General features: G+C 44.0%; 1 protein-coding gene across 2 annotated transcripts; it reads right to left on the bottom strand.

Annotated features, from left to right (window-relative positions):
* Window positions 1-300: 300 nt before the first annotated feature.
* LOC117560269 (zinc finger protein 70-like) lies at window positions 301-2959 on the bottom strand. 2 transcript variants are annotated; one of them, XR_004571139.1, is made up of 3 exons: window positions 2460-2959; window positions 1531-2341; window positions 301-1493 (listed from the first exon to the last, which is right to left on the bottom strand). XR_004571139.1 is itself a non-coding variant. In XM_034237132.1 (2 exons), exons 1-2 carry the CDS (start codon window positions 2629-2631, stop codon window positions 1638-1640), a joined length of 876 nt encoding a protein of 291 aa, XP_034093023.1. In that variant the 5' UTR covers window positions 2632-2959; the 3' UTR covers window positions 301-1637. The 2 variants fall into 2 exon arrangements, 1 of the variants encoding a protein (XP_034093023.1); XM_034237132.1 differs by having other exon boundaries at window positions 301-2341.
* Between the last annotated feature and the right edge of the window lie 19413 nt (window positions 2960-22372).

The following is a 22372-nucleotide window of genomic DNA, read 5'->3' as shown; positions in this document are numbered from 1 at the left end:
ACAAATATATATATTAATAATGATTATACATTCATTTAAATTATGTGGTGCTTATTTGTGCCATTCTGAATGATGAGTACTTTTCCTTCTAAGTACATGTTGATGCTTATACTCGTGTACTTTTACTTAAGTACAATTTTGAATGCAGGACTTTTACAAGTAAATGAGTAATTTCACACTGTGGTATTGCTTCCTTTACTGTAGTAAAGTATCTGAGTAATCCCTCCACCCCTGCTAATAACATCATCAAATGTAAAATATAAACTGTATTCTCATACAGTTGTAGAAAATAAGACGTAATCACATTCCTCGTTCATTTTTTATTTTTCTCTTAAAGACAAAACAATGAGCAGAAGATACCTTTTTTGTTTTCCAGATATCTTTGTTTATTCTTTTCTAAAGTATAGGATTTCTGTCGTCTTACATACACTTAAAGGTGGGGTAGGTCATTTTGGAGAAACCAGCTTGAGTGCGCTAGAATTTGAAAATACACAGCCGGAAAACATCTGCCACTTCCTTACAGAGCCCCTCCTCCAACACACACGAACGCGCACATGACCAATGAGGGCACGAGATAAGTTTGTGCACAGATGGAAGGCTGACAGGCAGGTAGGCCATCCAGTTATTTTAGGCGGGCCGGCTCAGATGATTGGTCGTGCTTTTTACAGTACTACGGCTTCCACAGATGACATTTTTTATGGATTTTTTGTCAAAGCACTTGAGATATTCATTGCTATCGAGATGTTAAGAGCATCTGTGTATCTCGAGCCAGTTTCTCAAAGTTACCTACCCCACCTTTAAGTGTACTCCATCTTATTGATATTATTGTGTTCTTGTATTTATTGGCATAAAAAGCGCATTTTGCATGATAGGAGACCTTTAAAGGCTGTTAACCTGTGTGAGTATGACAGTGCAACTCTGACAAATGTGTGTTGTTTGCAGTGTTATATTGAATTTTGTGACGTTGATTCTGTTGTTTTGGCTCTAGTTGACTGTAGCCCTTTCTCAATTGTCACATTTCTGCCTCCTCGACTCCTCGGTCCTCCGGTAGTGACCCGGAAATCAATTTTAACGCGCCATGATGAAAGACATCTAATTTCTCTAAATGCACATCGAGGATCGAGGATCGAGCATCAAGGAAGCTCTCTGGAGGGGCTATGACCGTGGATACACTGATGTATCCTCTGCGGATGTATTTCCGGCAACAGTAATGTTTAAAAGAGGCGTGATGCACGGCTGGACCGATCTCAACCAATGACATCTCTGCAAACTGTCTCTCCCCTGGATATAAGGCTACTTTTTTTGTTTTATTAACTGCTTCAATCGTGATGCGATGTTTACAGTGAGAACAGCTGCTGAGGTCACTGCAGAAAGCAGAGCAGTGTGTCTTGGCTCGGCATGTCTATTTGATCCTGAGTCTTGCTTGCCTTCTTTCTGATCTTGGCTCTCAGCTACATGACTGGTGCACAGCTCCTCCTGCTCCTCTTCAATCAGTGGAGGCTCTGTGCAGCAGGGATTCAACTTTTCCCCTGTGTGTGTTTCTGTGTGGCTTCCCAAGTTACTACTGAATATGGCATTTTTACCAGAGATGATGCAAGAATGCGGATCCTCCCCTGTGCGGCTTCTCATGTGGACTCTCAATTATACATCATATCGGACACATTTCCCACATCTTTTGCAAGAAAACGTCTTCCACCCATGTGGAATTTCATAATATGCCTTTTAAATGTTGATGTTCGACAGAATCGTTTCCCACACGTTTGGCACAGAAATGGCTTCTCCCCTGTGTGAATTCTAATATGCTGTTTCAAGTGGCTTTTATGTCTGAAAGCTCTCCCACATGTATTGCAAGGAAATGGCCTCTCACCCGTGTGAAATCTGAGGTGCGTCTTCAGTGACGAGTTATTTTGAAAGTCTTTTCCACATAAGTCACAATTGAAAGGCTGTTTACCTGTGTGCATCTCTGACAAATTAATGTTGTTTCCTTCATAACTGGTATTTCTGTGATATTCATTCTGTGGTTTTGGCTCTGCATGTCCAGTTGATCCTGAGTCTTGCTCGCCTCCTTCCTGATCTTGGCTCTCAGCTACATGAGAGTTGTGAGAGAGGAGCTGGTGCTCACTTGCCTCCTCGGTAGCAGTCAACATGAAGGCATCAGTGTCCTGCTCCAGTCCAAGCTGCTCTCCCTCCGGACTGGTGCACAGCTCCTCCTGCTCCTCTTTAATCTGTGGAGGCTCTGGGTCCTCTGGGTCCTCTTGGTCCAGACTGGAGTTCCTCTCCTGAATACAGAGCTGCTGCTCAGAGAGAACCTGCTCCTCACAGACAGGATGCTGTGGGAGCTCTGGAGGGACAGAGAACAAATAAAATAGGATAATGCTGTACACATAACGGAACTTGAGGACATGCAACGTTGACAATTCCTTTGTTTTCTGCTATTAAAGTGAGTAAGTGTTACACACCTATCCTTTGTATTTGTATATCCGGTTTCAAAACGACATCCAGCAGTCTGCGCTGCCGTCTGATCTCCTCCTCATATTCGACGATGGTTTTCTGAAAAACTCTGAATATTTCTTCAGCAGCAGCAGAGAGTCGCTCGTTAACAAACTCTCTCAAAAACTCAACCGAAGACATTGTTGCCTAAATATAGTGTATTTCCCCCAAAACTACTATAACATCGTATCTTAGTTCACTCATGAATCGATAGCGCCGAACCAACTGTAACAGAGCGTGGTTTGTTTACTTCCGGTGCGTGTTTTCTTCTTCTACTTATTTTTGATTGTCATTTGTGAGCAACGAGTTAGTGATTTACCGCCCCGTACTGGGCTGGAGAAGCATAAGGCTATTGCCAGTAAAACATCATTTGAAAAAAGAAAGAAAATGGGTTGCTCACCCTCGCCTTCGTGTCCACTTGTATTAATGGACATTAATCCAAATGAGTGTGTAGGCTTGGGGAGGGGTCAGTGTATGTTTTGGTCATTGGATTTTCTTTTCACAAATGGATATTCAAAAACAAAAAACGACTGGATATTTGATTTTCGTTTTCGAATTGAAAAACCAAAATTGAAATACAAGGTGTTTTTCTTGATCATGGTCAAAAATGGATTTACTAAACTTAAAAAACGGGATGATTTTCATTTTTTACTTCTCAAAACAAAAAATAAAATCACTAGAAAACAGAAAAGAAAAAAAACCCCGTTTTTTCATATTCTGCTACCGGAAGTTGTCTTTCAAAATAAGAGCGCAGATGAGGACGGTCAATCCGTGTATCTACGGTCCATTTGTTTTCACAACAAAAACAGTCAAGACAGATATTGAGCGCAGAAAATGAATGTTATTAAGGGCTATAAATATAATAGGCCTATGTGGCCTATGGACCTACAAAAGACTTTCGACACTGTCAATCACCCCATTCTGATTGACAAGCTAAAAGCAATTGGTTTTGATAAACTATCGGTGAGCTGGATGCAATCCTACCTGGAGGGGAGAGAACAGATGGTGGAGGTAAACGGTACTCTGTCCCCCCCCCCTCCCAGTGAGCTGTGGTGTTCCACAAGGAAGCATATTAGGTCCGTTACTGTTCCTAATTTATGTAAATGACATGTCATCAGCATGTGACTGCAACTTGTTCCTGTTCGCGGACGACTCAGCCCTGCTGGTCTCTGACAGGAACAGGTTGCAGGTTGAAAAAACCCTCAGCTCCGAGCTCGGCAGAATCTGCACCTGGCTCGCCGATAATAAATTATCATTACACCTGGGTAAAACAGAGTCCATTCTCTTCGGTTCGAAACATAATCTCAGCAAATCCGACGACTTCTCAGTTGCAGTGGGCGACATTATTGTCACAAGTAAGAAGGAAATTACATACCTAGGATCTATTCTTGAGGCAAACCTCTCCTGTGACAAAATGGCATCCAATGTAATAAAAAAAGTCAATCAAAGAACTAGATTCCTATACCGGATCTCCTCTCTGGTAAACAAAAACACCCTGAAAACTCTGGCAGGAGCACTCATTCAAGGGTACTATGACTATGCTTGCACGTCATGGTACCATAGCACCTCCAAGGCGCTAAAAATAAAACTTCAAACATCGCAAAATAAACTGGTCAGACTACTGCTTGACCTTTCATCTAGAACCCACCTCACCTCTGCCCACTTTGACAACCTAGGATGGCTTAGAGTAGACGACAGAGTACAGCTACTTGCAATGGGCCTGGTCTACAAGATCCACTACACCTCTATGGTACCCATGTACATGTCAAAATTCTTCCCAAAGGTCAAGGAATACCATGATCATAACACCAGAGGGAGCTCCACAAATCATGTGAAACCCAGATTTGGCACAAAAAAGGGGGAATACACGTTTCGCAATTATGCCACATCAAGGTGGAACGCTCTTCCCACAACTGTAAAGGAAAGTAAAACTATACTTACCTTCAAAACCTCTCTTAAAGAGCACCTTCGGGGGAGAGCATTGCAAAACTGGCCCCGGTAATGGTACAAATCTCAACCTGTCGTTCAATGGACAGCTTCCCCCCCCCCCCCCCCCCCCCCCATCTATGTATATACTCGCATTTTAGACTCTGTTACTAACTGTATATCTGTAGACTTGGTATGTCTTAAATGTCCGGTTAGGATGTATTAGAACAAAATCTAAAATGAAAATTGTAAACAAGCAATCTGTATGTAAAAAAAACCACCTGTATGTAAATTGTAAATAAGCCATCTGTATGTCAAATATGTCTTATATGTCTTAAATGACATGATGAATTGGAAATGGGGGACCCTGATGTAAACAAGACGAAAGTCTTTCTCTGGTCTGCATCCCCTTAACAATTGTATGTTTTGAGCTGTACTGTACTGTACCCAATATACAAGCTGTTAATAAACTTTTCAATCAATCAATCAAACATGTCTAAAATGGACAACATTGTTAGGAGATTTAAACTATACAGCGATTCTGTACTGAATCGCGATTCTGTACTGAAAGAGTCAGCCGTCTCTCGAGTTTGTTATAATTTTTTCTGCCATTAGTTCTTCGTGAGATCGATCCTGTTGGACTCAGTAGGCTAGTAGTGAAACTACTCCCACAAGTAGCCTACTATGAAGTAGCCTAGTACTTACTGTGTACTTTTTGACTAATCTTCTGTCAATGTCTCCTCCTGAGAACCAGAATGCATGTTTCTCTGCTATTTTGAATCAACGTTAAAAAACCTTTCTTCATGAGACTGATATTGTTGGACTGAGTATTTTAAGAGGATATCAGCAATACTTCCAGTCAGTAGTCCGGCAGAAGCATTTTTACCCCTTGGAAAGTCTTGCTCGCTATTTAAATTGACTTTGATTGAAGTTAATAACAATATTGATATTCTATAGATATATAGATATAGCATATTTGATGCAGTCTTTCTGAACACTTTTAAAATAAAATACTGCAAATGAGGAATATTTGTAATTTTCTGCACAAATTTGAAAACACGTGGCAGCTTTATTAATACAGCAGTTGAAAAGATGTGTGGAAGAATACATTCTTCATGGGCTTCAGTGGCTCTCTAGATAAAGGGCGTGGTTGTTTGTATTATCCTCAGATAGGGGTTTGTTTAAATAACTAGTGACATTTTAATAAATATTGCAAAAAAGGGCTCCAAAAAAGGCATATATCCTTAGCCAGTGTGTATTTTTTCAAGCACCACAAGATTCATAGTTTATAAAGTGCAATTCTGGGCCATTGATTGTGTCATTTCTCCAAACACATACAGTAGAAATGCCTGTTTTGAAGCCTTAAAATGGTGCAGGACTTTACATTGGGTTATACTTAAAGACAGAACTATTCAGTTAAGAGAAGAGAAAAAAGGAAAGAAAACTGTTATAATGGGTGATGTAACATGAATGACAGACATAATATGAGGTCCTTGGCCCACATTGTGTGATCATGGGGCATCACCCTTACAGCATCAGGACAATATCATATGGACACTGGAAGTGTGCTGGAGGCGTTGACTGGGACTGATGGAAGGATGAGGCTGATGAGACTGAAGAATCTGTGAGGAACGAATTAGCGGCTGAGAAATAGTTATATATTAAAAGACACCAGCATCATAAGAGGCCAACCAGAGTGTGTCAGTGTGCTGAAGGATATTTGTGACCAGCTATCCAGGCCAGACTCTAAAGAAGTTCCAAGGTGTAAAAATGCTGCTGCCGGAGTACTAACTGGAAGTATTGCTGATATCATGTCTGTCATCCTCTTAAAATACTCTGTCCAACAATATCAGTCTCAGGAAGAAATGTTTTTTAACGCTTATTAAAAGAAAAACATAGTCGGGAGGGGACATTGACAGAGGATTACTGGAAAAGTACACAGTAAGTACTTCATAGTACTTGTGGGGGTAGTTTCAGTAGTACTGAGTCCAACAGGATCAATCTCACGAAGAATTAATGGCAATAAAAATAATTCCCTCATCAAACTTAGCAGAAGTGGCTTGATTTTGTTCTCAGCAGGGGACTTTGACAGAGGATTTCTCAAAAAGTACACAGTAAAATTACTTCAATGTATTGTTAGTAGTAGGCTAACTAATACAAAGTCAAACAGTATCAATTTCATTCAGTGTTATATCAGAATGTTTAATACAGCCTATTTCTGATATTCATTAAAGATCACATGGCATTCCATATAATGTGTGTTATTGAGTTGGGTCACACACAGTTAGATAGACAATGGTCGTTCTGAATTATCAATAGATGTATTCATTTTAAGTGAGCTGACATTGAGGTTAGAGGAAGTTCAGAGAAGGCCTCAGGTTATAAAAAACAGTACACCTTTTTGTTTGTTAACTACTAAAGATGTCAACGATGACGTTTAAACATATACAAGTAGAGCTTTCAGAGAGATAAACATGGGGCATTTGTGTGGTAGGCTGCATGATAAAATGTGTGTGCGTTAAACATGCTTAGGGAAAAAGTGTGTGTGTTCATTACAGTGGCTATATATAGATGAGAGTAACACCTACGTCACTTCCGGGCAAAAATTACGGCCCCGCCCACTTTTTGGGGAAAACAACGCTGTCATTTGAATGGCGGTCAATACAAATTCTGAAGTTTTTGCCAATCCGATCAAATTTTTTGGAAAACCGTGGATTTTGGGATCTTCAAAGAGCCCGATTACGATGGCCAGTCAGGCAAACAATTACATTCGATCATTGGTAATCGACAATCGGTCTTGATATATGGTTAAATTAAAATCAGTAGGCGAGGCTGTAATTTCTCCAGCTGTTACTCTCATGAGCAAGGCGGAACATAATAGTTTTATCATGCCAAAAAGCTGCTGTGTCGTTTATTGCACCTCAAACATTAAAAATAATCAAGAGTTCAGTGTTTCTGTACTTCCTCTAAGAACAAAGGACAGTAGCAGAAGAGCTCTGTGGCTTCAGGCTCGATCGCCATTCAAATGACAGCGTTGTTTCCTCCAAAAGTGGGCGGGGCCGTAAAGTGACGTAGATGTTACTCTCATCTATGAAAATCGATAGCCTACTGCTATATTTAACCATATATCGAGCCCGATCGTCGATTTATAATGGCTTAATGCAATTGTTTGCCCGTCTGGCCATTGGAATCGGGCTCTTTGAAGATCCAAAAATCTCCGGTTTCCTTAAATTTCTGATCGGATTGGCAAAAACTTCAAAATTTGTATTGACCGCCATGCAAATGACAGCGTTGTTTTTCCCCAAAAGTGGGCGGAGCCGTTATTTTTGCCCGGAAGTGACGCATTTGTTACTCTCATCTATATGCTGTATGATTGTTGCACTGCACTGTAAACCCGAATGTTCAAAATAATTAAATAGATTAATTAGTGTAAACTTAAAGGAAAAAAAAAGTTCTACTAACTTCAATATATTCAGTTCCTGTGACTGTTCTTCCTTTTTGAGTTAAGTTAACTGATAATCTTTGATTAACTTGAACTATTTGGCGGATTAAGTAAGCATCACTTAAACATATACATTGAACTGTACTCATTTCTAATGCTTATTGTGTGTCTGACGTCACTAACCGTCACTAACTGTCGAAAGTGAGATGCAGCACATGCGGCTAATACCTGCATTAAGGTGGATCTTCACACTTAATTTCCACACTTTCCGGTGGTAATCAGCATCATTGGTCTCACTGTAAGTGCAATATTCATATTTCTTCTCTTCTTTAAATATTTTGAGATTAAACATGTGAAAGAGTGTTGATGTTAGCCAGATACATGGATGTTAGCTAGCATTAGCCAGAGGTTGAGTCAGCAGATTCACAGAAATGCCTGAATTATTTCCAGTTCATGTAATGTTAACTTGTAGTAAGAGATGTAGTTGTGGAAACTGTTGGTGCCAAAGTAGGGCTGTCACTTTTTGTTGTACGTTGAAATGTTCGTTAACACATGATGAAAAATGTCATTGCCCCTAAGCTAATTATGTATTCAAAAAGTTCAGCCAAATGCATTGTGGTTGTGGATGCTCGTAGTGACGGCAGCCGTTGAAACACTAACAGAACGGGTAGGTTTCCTAATAAAAGCCTTCAATGTTAGTTTAATCAATTTATACTCAAATGTGTGTCATAATATACCCAACCATTTACTTGATTGACTACGAGCAACCCCGAACGCATTGGACTGAAAGTCACTATTTAACACGGTCACTCCTCAAACCGAAACGTGTTCATACCAGTCTATGGTTCATACACTGTAAACCACGAGGCACGGAGGATTGTGTGTGCTCCCTCCGTGCTCCTCGCTGCCGCTGAATTAAGAGACCCGCTGCTAAAGTTTAACACTCTCCTTCACCCAGGTTTCAACCTCTTTGTACGGTTTCAACGAGCGTGAGGCCACACACACGGGACGGAGCAGAGCAGAGACAGGTAATGTTAAATTGAATATAACGTTGTCAGTTATAAACAGGCTCGGTAGTGAACGCTTGTCCATTTGTTGTCCATTAATTCATAATTTACCATACTAACATTTCCCCAATGGATGTTTAAGAATGTATTAAGCAGTAGCTTATGTAACCCATATGAAATATAGGGCTACTAGACCCCTTTATGTCATTTAGATGTATGAATACATGTTGTTTCTGCACGAAGCACTCTAGAATGTACACCCATGGTAATGAGTGGCGCGAATCACTCCGCCTCTCTCTCTCTCTCTCTCTCTTTCCCTGCGAACACCAAGTTGAGCAGCTCCTAGTATATTAATAGTATCTTTTTTAAAAAGTGTTATTTGTACTCTCAACTATATCAGTTGACACAGACCCGGCGCCAGAACAAATCTAAAGGGCGGGCATATGATTTTCATGGGAGGGCACACAAAACCGTCACGTGCTGCGGGCCTGCGGCACAATATATATCAAACAGCAAGGCCAACGGCATTGCGTAAAGACGCACACTTATCGCAAACATACACAAATAAAGGTCAACGTAGCAACCACTTTGAAACATTGTGTGCGTGGCAGCACAGACACTGGTAAATCACGAGCAAGGCACACTGGTTACGGATGGCAGCTTCCTCATCGCTGCACTCGGAGAGAAATAGTAGAGACGGAGACGTTGAACTGTTTAGCCCGCCTTGGGCATGGTTTATGTTTCTATGCACTGCACTCGGACATGCTGTGGAGTGAATCGAGTCACCTCTGAGAGGGAGTTGGTTGACAGCTAAAAAAGCTATAATATCAACGACAGCTGACACGTAATAACGGCTCTGTGCCATCTGATCTGCACCAAAGTTCTAATTTCCTTATTTGTTTCCTCGCGTATCTGTCTCTCTCCACAAACTCTCACATGAAATGTGTTCTTTTGATGCGGCATGCCTTAGCAGTCTTTTATCAGTCTGTAATGCGTGTTTCCAGTCGCAAAAACCTTTGACAGTAAAAGCCGCATCAGATGAAGACGTATTCACTTTAAACTGTCTACAGGGGAATCAATAGGCTGCGTCTGCTTTTAACAAATCTTCAAGCCATGGTCTGTTGTTGTACCATGCAGCGGCAAAAGTGCGCTTCTTTCCTGAAAACAATCTCCCTGGATAACGATCCATCTTCACCTGGTTGGGTTTATTAACCCCAAGATCATCGCTAACTCAACCCCGGGGTTTGCCGAGGTCAAGCTTGTGACATTAAGGCGTGCTGCTGCAACGGCAGGTGCAGGGTCGCCAGCAGCACCATCGGCTGCAGTTCTTTCATCGCTATTTCGTTTTAATAAATTCTTAGACCTTTTTAGCCAATTTTTGATGTCCATTTTGTAATTCAAACAGAAATGGGAGTCTACAGAATGCACAATAAACAAATCCAGAATAGGCGGCAGAGTGTGACGCTGTGATTGGTCTATATGGGGATGAATCACAAATCACAACAGACACATGCATTTATTTGACGTAGCATGGCGCCTGCGATTTTTTTTTGTTTGTTCTGACATCACATACATCGTAGCATAAAAGTTCACAGTTTATTTATAATTAAAAAAATAAAATATATATATTTTGACCTTTGAGTTGACACACTGACCTGCAAGAACCCCTGTGTGAACCATAGACTGTATATGGTGTGAACCCGAACTAGAAGACGACAGCCTGTGTCGTCTAACAAGTGTAGAAACTCCGGTGAGTTGAGGCTGTTAGCTCCTTGTTAGCACTGAAGGGCTAGCCTGCTAATATGACTGACAGTCAGTTTTTGTTGTTTATTATGAGATACATTTCATTTAAAAACCAATCGGGGTTATGAAAGTGATGTCTAATGTTTTTTATGTACTTTGGTGCACATTGTATCATTGTTAAACCATAAGATCGTTAGCTTATGCTAATCGCGTGCTAGCGATGCTAGCTAGCGCTAACTGTGAGTTTATGCTAAACGCTAGCAGAAGCTAACGGCTAACACCACGTGTTAGTTCCATAGAACAGAAGCTGATAGCATAGATATTAAAAGAGCATTGCTCTTTTACTTAAAACCACTCTCTTTTAGTTATTTAATTTGTTTCATTAGCTGTAGTGCTGCTACATGCTGACTGCAAAATCTGTTCATGTTAAGAATAACTGTTAAAAGTGGTTGAAAACAGTTAAACTGATAGTTAAAAACATAAAGTGTATCCCTTGTGTATTTAAACTTGAATGTAAGATGTGTTGTTTAGAAATACAAGTTAATTATCACTAGTTAAAATACACATTGGTGATGAAGGTGAACTCTGCTGCTCCGCCACGAGGGTCTAACTTCAGCAGCTTGAGTAAAAGTAGAAGTACCACAGTGTAGGAATACTCTGTTACAGTAAAAGTCCTGCATTCAAAATGTTCCTCAAGTGAAAGTAGAAAAGTATTCTCATCAAAATATAGTTAAAGACAGTAAAAGTAGTCGTTGTGCAGATTGGTCCATTTCAGAATAATATATATGATATGTTTTATAATGATTGATCATGAAAGTGTTCTCAAAGCTGGTAAAGGTGCAGCTAGTTTGAATGACTTTGTATACTGCAGGGTAGCTTGTGGATTTACTCCAGGTGGAACTAAAGTCTGATTCAACACTTGATTATATTTCACATCATTCATCCACATCTGTAAAGTAACTAAAGGTATTAAATACATATAGTGGAGGAAAAGTACACATTTTACCTCTGAACTGTAGTGGAGTAGAAGAACAAATTAGCAAAACATTTACATACTTAAGTAAAGTACAAGTATCTCAAAATTGTAAGTATAGTACTTGAGTTTATGAATTTAGATAAATAATAAACTGTAAATGTATTAACTGTGAATATTTTTCATTTATTTAACATTAGAAATGTATTATAGTCTGGCCAAACTTGATGACAACCTAAAATCATGGATGTATAATAAGAACTACCTAAGAGAGGGGGGAGAGAGAGCGCGTGCAGCGGTCTGCTCGCGCACAGAGATATTTTAAAGTGTTACATTTTAGAACAGAATTTGCTGTGGTGGTGAAATCTCCCCCCTCCCCCCCTGAAAGTATTTGGGGAAGTTTCATCTAAAGTAGGTTGTTAAAATGATAGATGAAAAATGGTCATAGTTGGTGATATTTTTGTAACCTGATATTGGTTGGATACTGGTATTGAACTTGTATTCAGTTGTAAGTATAAGTAATTCTGAATGTAATGTTATTGATGGAGGCTTAAACTTTCTGACAATTGTTTTTCTTGCCTTTCAGCTCGCTGGGTCCAGTATGATTTGGCAATGTAAGTTGTGTTCAACTTCTGTCTCTTCCAGACCACAATTATTTAAACACTACAGACTGCAGCACAGCCACTTTTCCAGAGTTAGCCCCCTTCCATGCCTCTATAATGATTGTATGTGTACATTTCAGTCGCTTAATGCACTGAGAACTCATTTGTCATGAACACATACTGCACAACTTAGCAGTAGTGCAGAGCAGAGTCGGGAGACTGCGTTATTTAAATGCCCTTTATGCACATTTCAGCAACCTTTTTCTGAATCTGTTTTCTGTCATCTCAGAAGGCATTTAAAAAACCATGAAACAGTGGCATGCCCATATAGGGATTGTAACTATAGCACAAATGTGTACTCTTCATTCAATTCCCATAAAAGTAGAGCACATCAAGCAAGTCTTACATCAGACTTTCAAAGTGCCATTGTCAGTGAGGATCCCCAGAATCTCCAAGCCAGTATTTCAGAGGTTACTGGTGATTTGGATGAAGAATGTCCAGGGCAGAGTACAGAAGTGGGGGATGATGATCAATGTGACACTGTCAATCTAAGAATCAACTCAAAATGAATGTATCATCCTTATTCCTAAAGATGCAGGCTATCCTCCATGTCTCAAACACAGCCACACAAGAAATAGTGGACCACTTGAATCAGATCTTCTCCTTATCTCAGCCATTGATAAAGGAGGCAGTTGGTGACATATTGCAGAGAAATGGTCACAATATTGCAGAACATACACTGGATGAGGTTGTTAGTGCTGTCGTAGACTCAAACATTCTATTTACTGCTACCTCTAAAGGTGCAGAGTTGTCTTCATACAAGCGCAGAAAAACCTTTATTGAGCATAACTATCCATGTGTAATGCCAGTAGAGTATCAGTTGGAGCAACCTGGACATACCGTCATGTATGTTCCGATCCTTCAAATGATTCAGGAGTTGTTTAGAAACACAGACATTCTTAACAAGATTACTGAACCAAATACTGAGCCTGGTCAATATGTGTCATGCTCTGATGGCTCTCATTTCCTTGAAAATGAGTTACTGTCAACAGGGGATCTCATCCTACCACTTCAGCTATATATCGATGACCTTGAAATTGCCAACCCGCTTGGCACATCACGTAAAATTCACAAACTTTGTGCTGTATACTGGGTCCTTGCCAACGTGTCACCAAAATACAGATCAGCATTACACGCTATACAACTAGCAATACTGGTAAAAGTGACAGACCTCCGTAAGTATGGATACGCAGCTGTGCTTGCTCCATTGCTGCATGATGTTCGTATTCTTGAGGAGGATGGTGTCTTCATTGAAAGAGTTGGTCAGAATGTCAAAGGGACCATATTTTGTGTTTCTGCAGACAATCTGGCTGCCCATGGGTTAAGTGGCTTTGTAGAGTCATTTAAAGCAGGTTATCTTTGCAGATTCTGTATGGCCACAAGAGAAGAGTTTCAAGCAACTGAAGTCAGAGAGAAAGAGTTTTCTCACAGAACCAAAGCCAGCCACGACCTTCATGTACAACATGTTCAAGAAAGTGAAACTTTGAAAAGCCACTTTGGTGTTAAAGCTGGCTGTGTCTTGCGTGAGTCCCTGAATTACTTCCATCCAATCACAGGCTTTCCTCCAGATATACTACATGATCTTTTGGAAGGTATCGTTCCTGTGGAGCTTTCTCTTTGCATTAAGGAGATGATCCGGCTGAAGTACTTCAGTTTAGAGTATTTGAACCAAAAGATTGCATCATTCCCGTATCAGCACACTGATAAAGTGAATAGACCTCAGCCAATTCCCAAAACATTTCAGTCCCGAGGAACAATAGGAGGCAATGGGCATGAAAATGCCACTCTGCTCCGACTGCTTCCATTGCTTGTTGGCAGTGTAGTACCAGATGGTGATGGTGCATGGGCAGTTCTGATGGAATTGAAAGAGGTGGTGGAGTTAGCATTGTGCCCATCGTTTACTGATGAAACCTTAGACTATTTTGAGTGCAAAATCAGTGATCATAGGCATGCACTGCTCGAGATTTTCCCTGAGGTTTCGTCCTAAACATCACTATGTGGAACATTATCCCACCCTAGTCAAGTGCTTTGGGCCCCTGCTGCACATGTGGACCATGCGGTTTGAGGCCAAACACCGCTTTTTCAAGAGAGTGGTACATGACGCTCAAAACTTCAAACATATTTTGAAGACAATGGCAATCAGACACCAGCACATGATGGCCTATCATCTTGCTGCACCATCTTTTTTCAAGCCAAAAACAGAAGCGTCCAGGGTGGACTCTGTTCTAGTCTCAGCTCTACCAGAAGTAGCTCAGGCACACATAAGAAGACAAATAACAAGTGACACAATCTACCACACATCAAATGTGACCATTGATGGCACTAACTATGTCTGTGGAATGTTTGTGTCTGTTGGAGCCAGTGGTGGACTGTCTACATTTTGCAAAATAGAACAGATCTACCTTGTGAATCACAGTGTGTCTTTTCTTTGTAGTGATTATGACTCCTGGTATGTAGAACATATCCGGTCTTATGAGCTGTTAGCCACACGGACAAGTCTTTCGATCCACCTGCAGTCTGGTCTCAATGATACAGTCCCACTCTCAGCATACAAGATAGGCTGCTCGCTGCTGTTGACTCCCAAGCGGTTCTTGCAAGTGAAACAGAACTGAGGACAGCCAATGGTGAGTAGTATCTTTATTTATTACTCTGTAATCGCGCAGTTCATAATCTGTATATATATAATGTGTACCTTGACTTCAGTTTGCGATACGAAGATCCAGACTTTGATGGAAAACTCACTTCCCTCATTGACATTGAGGAGTTGCCCCAAAAAGCTGTTGTGCATATCTCACTTGCACAGGATTCCAGCTCTCTTGCATCAACTGAAACACTTCCAAGTGTGTCATCTGAAGAACGTCAAAGCAGATGGCCTCCAGGTCCTTTTCTAGTTCCCACATTTTCATTTGATGTTGAGCTGAAACTTAGAGCAGGGAACACTACATTTGAGAAGAACAACACATACTTTCAGATGACAAGAGACCTAAAGCACGACATATTAGAAAAGCTTGCATCTACAATTTATGGCTTCAAGGCTTACCCAAGTGATAACAACATAGCAATGGTAGCTGAGGCTCTTGTGGCCACACATCCCTGCTTGAAAGAAGCAGGATCGCAGACTGGGTGGAATGGATGGAAGCAGAGCATTAAGTTTAAGATGGGCAATTACAGGAACAAGATGAGACAGGCTGGATGTCAGGAGGTCATTGTAAATGCATCATTGGGGCATTTCCGTGATTGGCTGCTGTGGTAGCAGGTGATGTACTTCCCATTATTGTTTGTTTGTTGCAACAACTAAATAATAATTACTGATCAGCTATGTCTGTGTTTGTGTTTTATTGATTCCTCTCTGTTTCATTCTTTCCTGTTGTGTTATGCTGGAACGCCACAACAAACTAATGGTAACACTGTCTTTTTATTATTCATCAAAGATAGCAGAAAAACATGCATTATGTAGGCTACTATATGGAGGGGACTCTGACAGAGGATTACTCACAAAGTACACAGTAAAAGTACTTCATTTCATTTCTGGTAGTGTAGCACCCATAAGGTTGAGGTTGTCTACCTGCACATGCATGTTTATACCACAAGGGGGCAGATCTGAGGTTACCTACTATAACCCAGCTTCTATGAGTAAATGGCGCAGCCCTCTAAGGCTATCGCTATTGGGTTATCCCTCTGCGCCCCCGCGCAGCACTGAAACACTTGTAGTCCACGTAGAGACGAAGGTCCCACCTTGTCCTGCGATCATAGAGGGGGAACAGCCGCTCTCTCCGTGTCAGCCAGGTAGGAGAGCGCTCAGCTGGATCCCTGACGTCACTCACTCTGACCGGCACTCCGTACGAAGTGTGTCAGAGTAAGGGGAACATCCCTCTCATACGAGGGGAAAAAAGGGCCGCTCTCTGTGTGCCGCGAGGCAGGAGAGAGGCGCACAGCTGGATCCCTGACGTCACTCACTCTGACAGGACACCCAGTACAGGGTGCGTCAGAGAGGAAAGGGAGACATCCCTCAAATAAAATTGAATAAATGAACAGGGGGAAGACCAAGATGCAGCCGTGCAAATATCTTCCACTGACATTCCTCCGCGCAACGCCGTGGAGGAGGAAATTCCTCTGGTGGAGTGCGCTTTGATATTCTCCGGGGGCTCCCCCCCAGAGGAGACATATGCCTGTGACACAGCCTCACACAGCCAGTGTGACAGCCGTTGTGTAGACAGAGGTTGCCCGATCGAGCGCTCTCTGTAATGCACAAACAGGCGCTGAGAACGGCGCAATGCCGCCGTGCGCACCACATAGCAGGACAGCGCGCGCACCGGACAGAGGAGATGAGATGTGGCTTCTTCCTCCGACCTGTAAGGAGGGGGGAAGAAGCCAGCCAGGGTGATCACTCTTGACCTAAAAGAGTTGTGATGACCTTAGGCATGAAGCCGGGTTAGGGCGTAAAACAGCTGAACTGCATCTCCTTGGATCCGGAGACATGACGGAGCCACAGGGAGAGCAGACAAATCACTCACCCTTTTCTCTGATAGAGCCAAAAGCAGTACTACTTTGGCTGAATACAGTTAAGGGGAACCTGATCAGGTTCAAATGGGGCTTTGCTTTAGTGCGCGTAACACCAAAGCCAAATCCCACTGAGGCGCCAGTGTGCATGACACCGGTCTGAGTCTCCATACTCCTCGCATACAACGGCTGCTGCGTTCTGCAAGCCCCTCGGTTAAATTCAGAAGCTGCGCAGATCGTACTCCTCCCTGGCGATTGAGGTAGGCTGCTTCCATAGCCGTGGCCTGTTGTCTGTGCAAATCAACACATGTTTGATTGTACAGCAACGGGGCGACTCCCCCGTTATTTTCCGAGATTTAGAAAAATAGCGGGAGTAAACCGCGCAAGACACTGTTCCTGGGATAACGGGAGTGTTTCTTGTATCCCATGGAACTGCTGGGGGGAGAGGCTTCTCTGTGATGTGCCGTAATGGTCGTCATGGTGACATGCCACGCCATCGCCACCGCTACCTGTGAAGCAAAAGGGCTGCGAGGGTGTTTCCACACGCTGCATTCCACTCCGTCTCTCATCATGAGGCGCGTACACGCCCAGAGGATGAGAGGTGTGTGTATGCTGTCCACACGAGGCGTTATAACCAGGGGTGCACATAACTTTTTTGCCCTGTTTCTCAAAGGAGCACCTGGAGATGTTGCTTGGTGCTCATCCTTAAAATGAAATAAACGTAACTTTTGAGGGGTCTTGACTTTATTTGCCAGACACACGGCACTGAACACAGGTGCAGAGGTGAACACAGAACACACATGCAGAGGTGAACACAAGACAACATTAGCACGACCAGTAATCCTACAAGCTGTCATCACTACCCTCCTGACTGTTCTCCTCACTGTCTTCCTCTCTGTCAGACATGGTAGCTGATGATGTAGGCCTACTTCTTTCTCTCTGGTTGAGTCTGATTAGCTGCTTGCATCCACAAGTCAACAGCAGGGTTTGGGTCGAAAGTCTCTGTCATCTTAGACAAGTGGATGTAATCAAATAAGTATGTGAACATAACCAATAACCTACCATAGCCAATAACAAATTAATGTAACTTATTTTATTTGTGTTGTTCATTCATATCTTATTTGACCTTAACATTTATTTATTTATGCATTTTTTTTAATCTCTCCAGTTTTAAAGGATATGTTTGGTTACTGTCCTATAGTATACATTGGAATGATTTCAAACCTGTTTATCCCAATAATTATAAAGGAGTGCCTTGGAAATATGTGTTTACATAAATTGCGACCAAACCGTTTGAACTTAGACTAAAGTGAACTATCTAAACACTCACAGTCCTTTACCTCACTGAGCTGTAGTTATCAGTCTGACTGGAGAGGACTCTCCCTCCACATTATTGTAGAAACATCTTCTTATATCCGTTAGAGCAGCTAGCACGGCACCAGATTATAATAACAACAGCGCTGGTACCGGTGCACCCTCCCTCTCTCCCTCGCATTTTGGCTGTGAGCTGCGGGCGCCAGATAAGCCAACATCCCCCATTTTCATCACTTACAGCGTCCATCGTACAGGGCAAATGAAACGTGTAACCGGGGTGAAAAGGGTGTTACATTTACTTAATTATGAATATCGTTACATCAAGGCCGACAATTAGGATGAGCCCCAACGGTCAAAATGTTTTTTTTCCCTCCCAGAACTGCCAGCGCAGCGACTCCACAGATCTGGCGCCCTAGGCGAACATCTAGCCAGTGCTACGGGCCGACCCTGAGTTCATATCATGGTTCATACATGTATGCAACTCGCAAATATCTTTCTCTCTCTCTCTCTCTCTTCTCTCTCTCTCATCTCTCCTCTCTCCTCTATTTTCTCTTTTCTCTTCTCCCTTCTCTCTCTCCCTCTCTCAATGTTGGTACGCAAATGCGCTTTGTTTCAAATGACCCGGTGCTCTTTTTTTTGGCGGAGGTGCGCATGTGCACCTGCGCACCAGTTATGTGCAGCCCTGGTTATAACGGTGCTCGTGGATTTATTATGACCGTGTGTAGGAGGCATATCTGGGACAGAGGAATGCCTCGAGCTCTGCAGTTTATAAACCAATAGGTTAACACAGCAGGCTTCTGCAGTGAATGAATCACCTCTGGAGTGTCCCCCAGTTGGAAGAGACCCAGGGGAATCCCCCCCGTGACCAGCTGACGCCAATGCCGAGCAGCTGCATCACGGAGAGTGCTGTGTGGGTTGTGACACGCCGGAGGAGAGTTGTCAGTTTCTCCACTCGCTGCCGCGAGAGCGCGCTCTGCTGCTGGCTGAGTTTTTAATTCCACTCCAGATAAACGTTTGTTTGAGAGGGAAGAGAACAGCTCTTCTTCCAATTTATTATGAAACCCAGGCTTTGACAGATGCGATACGAGATGTACCGTCTGTAAAGCGACTTCCTCCCTGGAGCGAGCCAGCAACTAGCAGGTCGTCCAGAGGAAACCACCCTCTCATCCCTCCTCCGTGTAGCGGCTCCAGCCTTATCTACACAAAAATGGGAGGAGCCAGGAAATATCCAAACGGCAGACGATTGTCTGGTCTGATATTCCCTGAAATGAGAAACCGCAGGAATTTCCTGTGTTTCGGGATGATGGGTACGTGGAAGTATGCATCCTTCAGGTGGAAGTGAACCAGTCGTCCTGGTGAACACATTCCAGCACCTGTTTGATCGTCAGCATGTGGAATACTGACAGATCGAGGATGTCTCATTGCCCCAGTCTTTTTCGGGATTAGAAAAATAACGGGAGTGTAAACCCCTGATTTTTCTCCCTTTGAGGAGCCCTGGAAATATCCTCTTTCAACAGGAGTTCCAGCAGCTCGGATTGGAGCGCAATACATAGCTTCTGGGAGGACAGGAGTGTTTCCTGTATCCCATTGAACTGTGGGGAGGGGAGAGGCGAACTGCAGGGTGTACCCTCTGCTGATCAGCCTGCTCATCCATCTGTCCATCAGACACACGCGCTGCCACGCCGAGAAACACTCTGAGAGCGGGCGCACATGCTCGAGATGTGTTGTGGTCGTCATGACGACGAGCCACGCCAGAGCCCTCCTGTGAGGAGGCCTCCACACGCTGCACTTCACTCCGACTCTCATCATGAGGTGCGTACACTCTCAGAGGATGAGTGGAGGTGTGTGCAGTGACATCCACATGAGGCGTTACCACGGCGCTCATGGGTTTATTATGTATTATTTATTTAGTATGGCGTATCTCGGACAGAGGAATGCCGCGAGGTCTGTGGTTTAATAACCGAAAAGTTATAACCACCAGGCCTCTGCAGCGAACCCCGCTGCCTACTAATCAACAGAATGGAGGCAGCTGGCCCTGATTTTCTTCCCCTTGTGGAACCCTGGAAATAGCCTCTTTCAACAGGAGTTCCCGTAGCTCTGCTTGGAGCGAAAGCCACTGTTCTCGGTGTCTCCTGTATCCCGTTGAACTGTGGGGGGGGGGGGAGGCGAACTGCAGGGTGTACCCTCTGCTGATCAGCCTGTTCATCCATCTGTCCATCAGACACACGCGCTGCCACGCCGAGAAACACTCTGAGCACGGGCGCACATGCTCGAGATGTGTTGTGGTCGTCATGACGACGAGCCACGCCAGAGCGCTCGCCGCCGCTGCCCGTGAGGCAACCCAAGGTGGGCCTAGAGCGAAAAGGCTGTGAGGAGGCCTCCACACGTTGCATTTCACTCCGCCTCTCATCATGAGGCGCGTACACGCTCAGAGGATGGGTGGAGGTGTGTGCAGTGATATCCACATGAGCCGTTACCACGGCGCTCATGGGCTTATTGTGACCGTGTGTAGGTGGCATATTTCGGACAGAGGAATGCCGCGAGGTCTGTGGTTTAATAACCGAAAAGTCATAACCACCAGACCTCTGCAGCGAACCCTGCTGCCTACCAATCAACAGATTGGAGGCAGCTGGTGTAGTTACTGTGCTCCGCAGTTTATTAATCGATAGATTAAAATGCGCAGGCTTTTGTAACGAACCCTGCTGGCTATTAACCGATAGGTCATAGGCAGCTGGTTCACCCAGAGTGGGGGATATGTGAAACACATTTGAAACTGATGACTCAGCCAACATGTTGGGAAATAAGCTTCTTTTATTTTCCTCACACTCCCTCCCAAACCGTCAAGGCCGCTCTGTTTCCTCGGCGGCTCTCATGGAGCAGACGCCGAACGGGAGTACCTCACTCCCTTTTTACCCCCCCTCTCCTGGTGGGGAGGCGCGGGACGGTGCCCCTGCCGCCGCTGACGGACGAGTCTGACGCCTCGGCTGACGCCTTGGCTGCGGTTGCTGCGAGTGTCTCTCTGCCTGCCGCTGGTGCCGCTGATGCTTCACCCCCGGCTGGAGCCAGCCGACGTGCTGGCGGATATCATACTGGTCCCTGGGGGAGGCCAACATAGGGTGCCGTCCGGCGATCAAGTTGGCCTGCCTAACCCCACAGAATGCCGTCAAGCTCGGCTCCAGAGCGGGGGTGGTTGGAAAACCCTCCTCTGTGAATCCCTCCACCTTAGTGAAGGGAACAAAGCTGGCCACCGTAGCCCTCAGGGTCCCGGCCATGTCGTCCAGAGCCACCCTCCTCCCGTCCTAGGGGAACGGGGAGACCTCTGCATGCTGCTGCTTTGCCGATGATTTCCGGCAGCTCCAGCATAATGCCACCCAACGCCGGTAGCGCCGTGGCCACGGAGAAGGGGACCGCGTACTCGGCTGCACACCCCGTACCTCGCTCCGACCACCGTCTCCCCCGTCTGGGGAAGAGGGGGAGGGGAGAGCCGCATGGCGAGCCATGGAGGGAGACGGGGTAGGAGTCGTCCGACTCCTGCCCCGCACTCGCCTCCAGAGACAGGCTGTCGTCCTTCTGGACGGCCCAGTCGTCCTCCTCAGCCGCAGCAGCTAGAGCGTCCGCCCTTCGCTTCCTGTCGGATGATGGGAGACGAACACAATGTGAACATGCGACCTGCTGGCTGAGAGCCGCGTCCGCTGGCCCCAGGCAGGATTCGCATATTGGGTGCAAATCATAGCTCATGATGTATCCCGTTTTGCACGAGGGACACACGCGGACACTATCATTGCTCATGATTCGATCTTCTTGTGCTTCAGTACTGCTGGTTGCTGAAGAAAAGAGGGAGCAGATTGCCGGCCCCCCTTCCTATTGATACCGGAAGGAGGCCCGAGGGTGGAGCCCACCTGGCGGGTGGGCGTGGACTACAAGTGTTTCAGTGCTGCGCGGGGGCGCAGAGGGATAACCCAATAGCGATAGCCTTAGAGGGCGAAGCCATATACGAAATAGAACACCTGATGGTTCATCATTGTTTTATGCTGGAGATGAACAGAAGTGTGTCTGTATGTTGTGCTTTGAGATCGTTTGAGATGCTGACATCTTGCACATGTGCCTTGTGGAAGTTAATAAATGAACGTTTTCTACACCTATAATACCCTTGCGGTCTGAGTTGTGTAACAGTAGCAGTCAAATTAGTACCGAGTCCAACAGTGTCAGTTTTATTAAGAACTTGTGGACAAAAATATTTGTATCACTCATTGAATATAGCAGGGAAAAAAATGAAAAGCAGCTGATTTGAAAAAACAAACTCGAGAGACGGCTG

This window comes from Gymnodraco acuticeps, unplaced genomic scaffold, assembly GCF_902827175.1.
Source record: "Gymnodraco acuticeps unplaced genomic scaffold, fGymAcu1.1, whole genome shotgun sequence".
Lineage (NCBI taxonomy): Eukaryota > Metazoa > Chordata > Actinopteri > Perciformes > Bathydraconidae > Gymnodraco > Gymnodraco acuticeps.
Note: the sequence above shows the minus strand (reverse complement) of the source record. Positions and strands in the feature narration are given on the sequence as shown.

Excerpts from the sequence above, each read along its gene's own strand:
- LOC117560269 (XM_034237132.1), bottom strand. The coding sequence starts at position 2,631 with ATGTCTTCGGTTGAGTTTTTGAGAGAGTTTGTTAACGAGCGACTCTCT. Across the intron at positions 2,342-2,459 it reads TATACAAATACAAAGGATAG|AGCTCCCACAGCATCCTGTC; the intron begins GTGTGTAACACT and ends CTGTCCCTCCAG.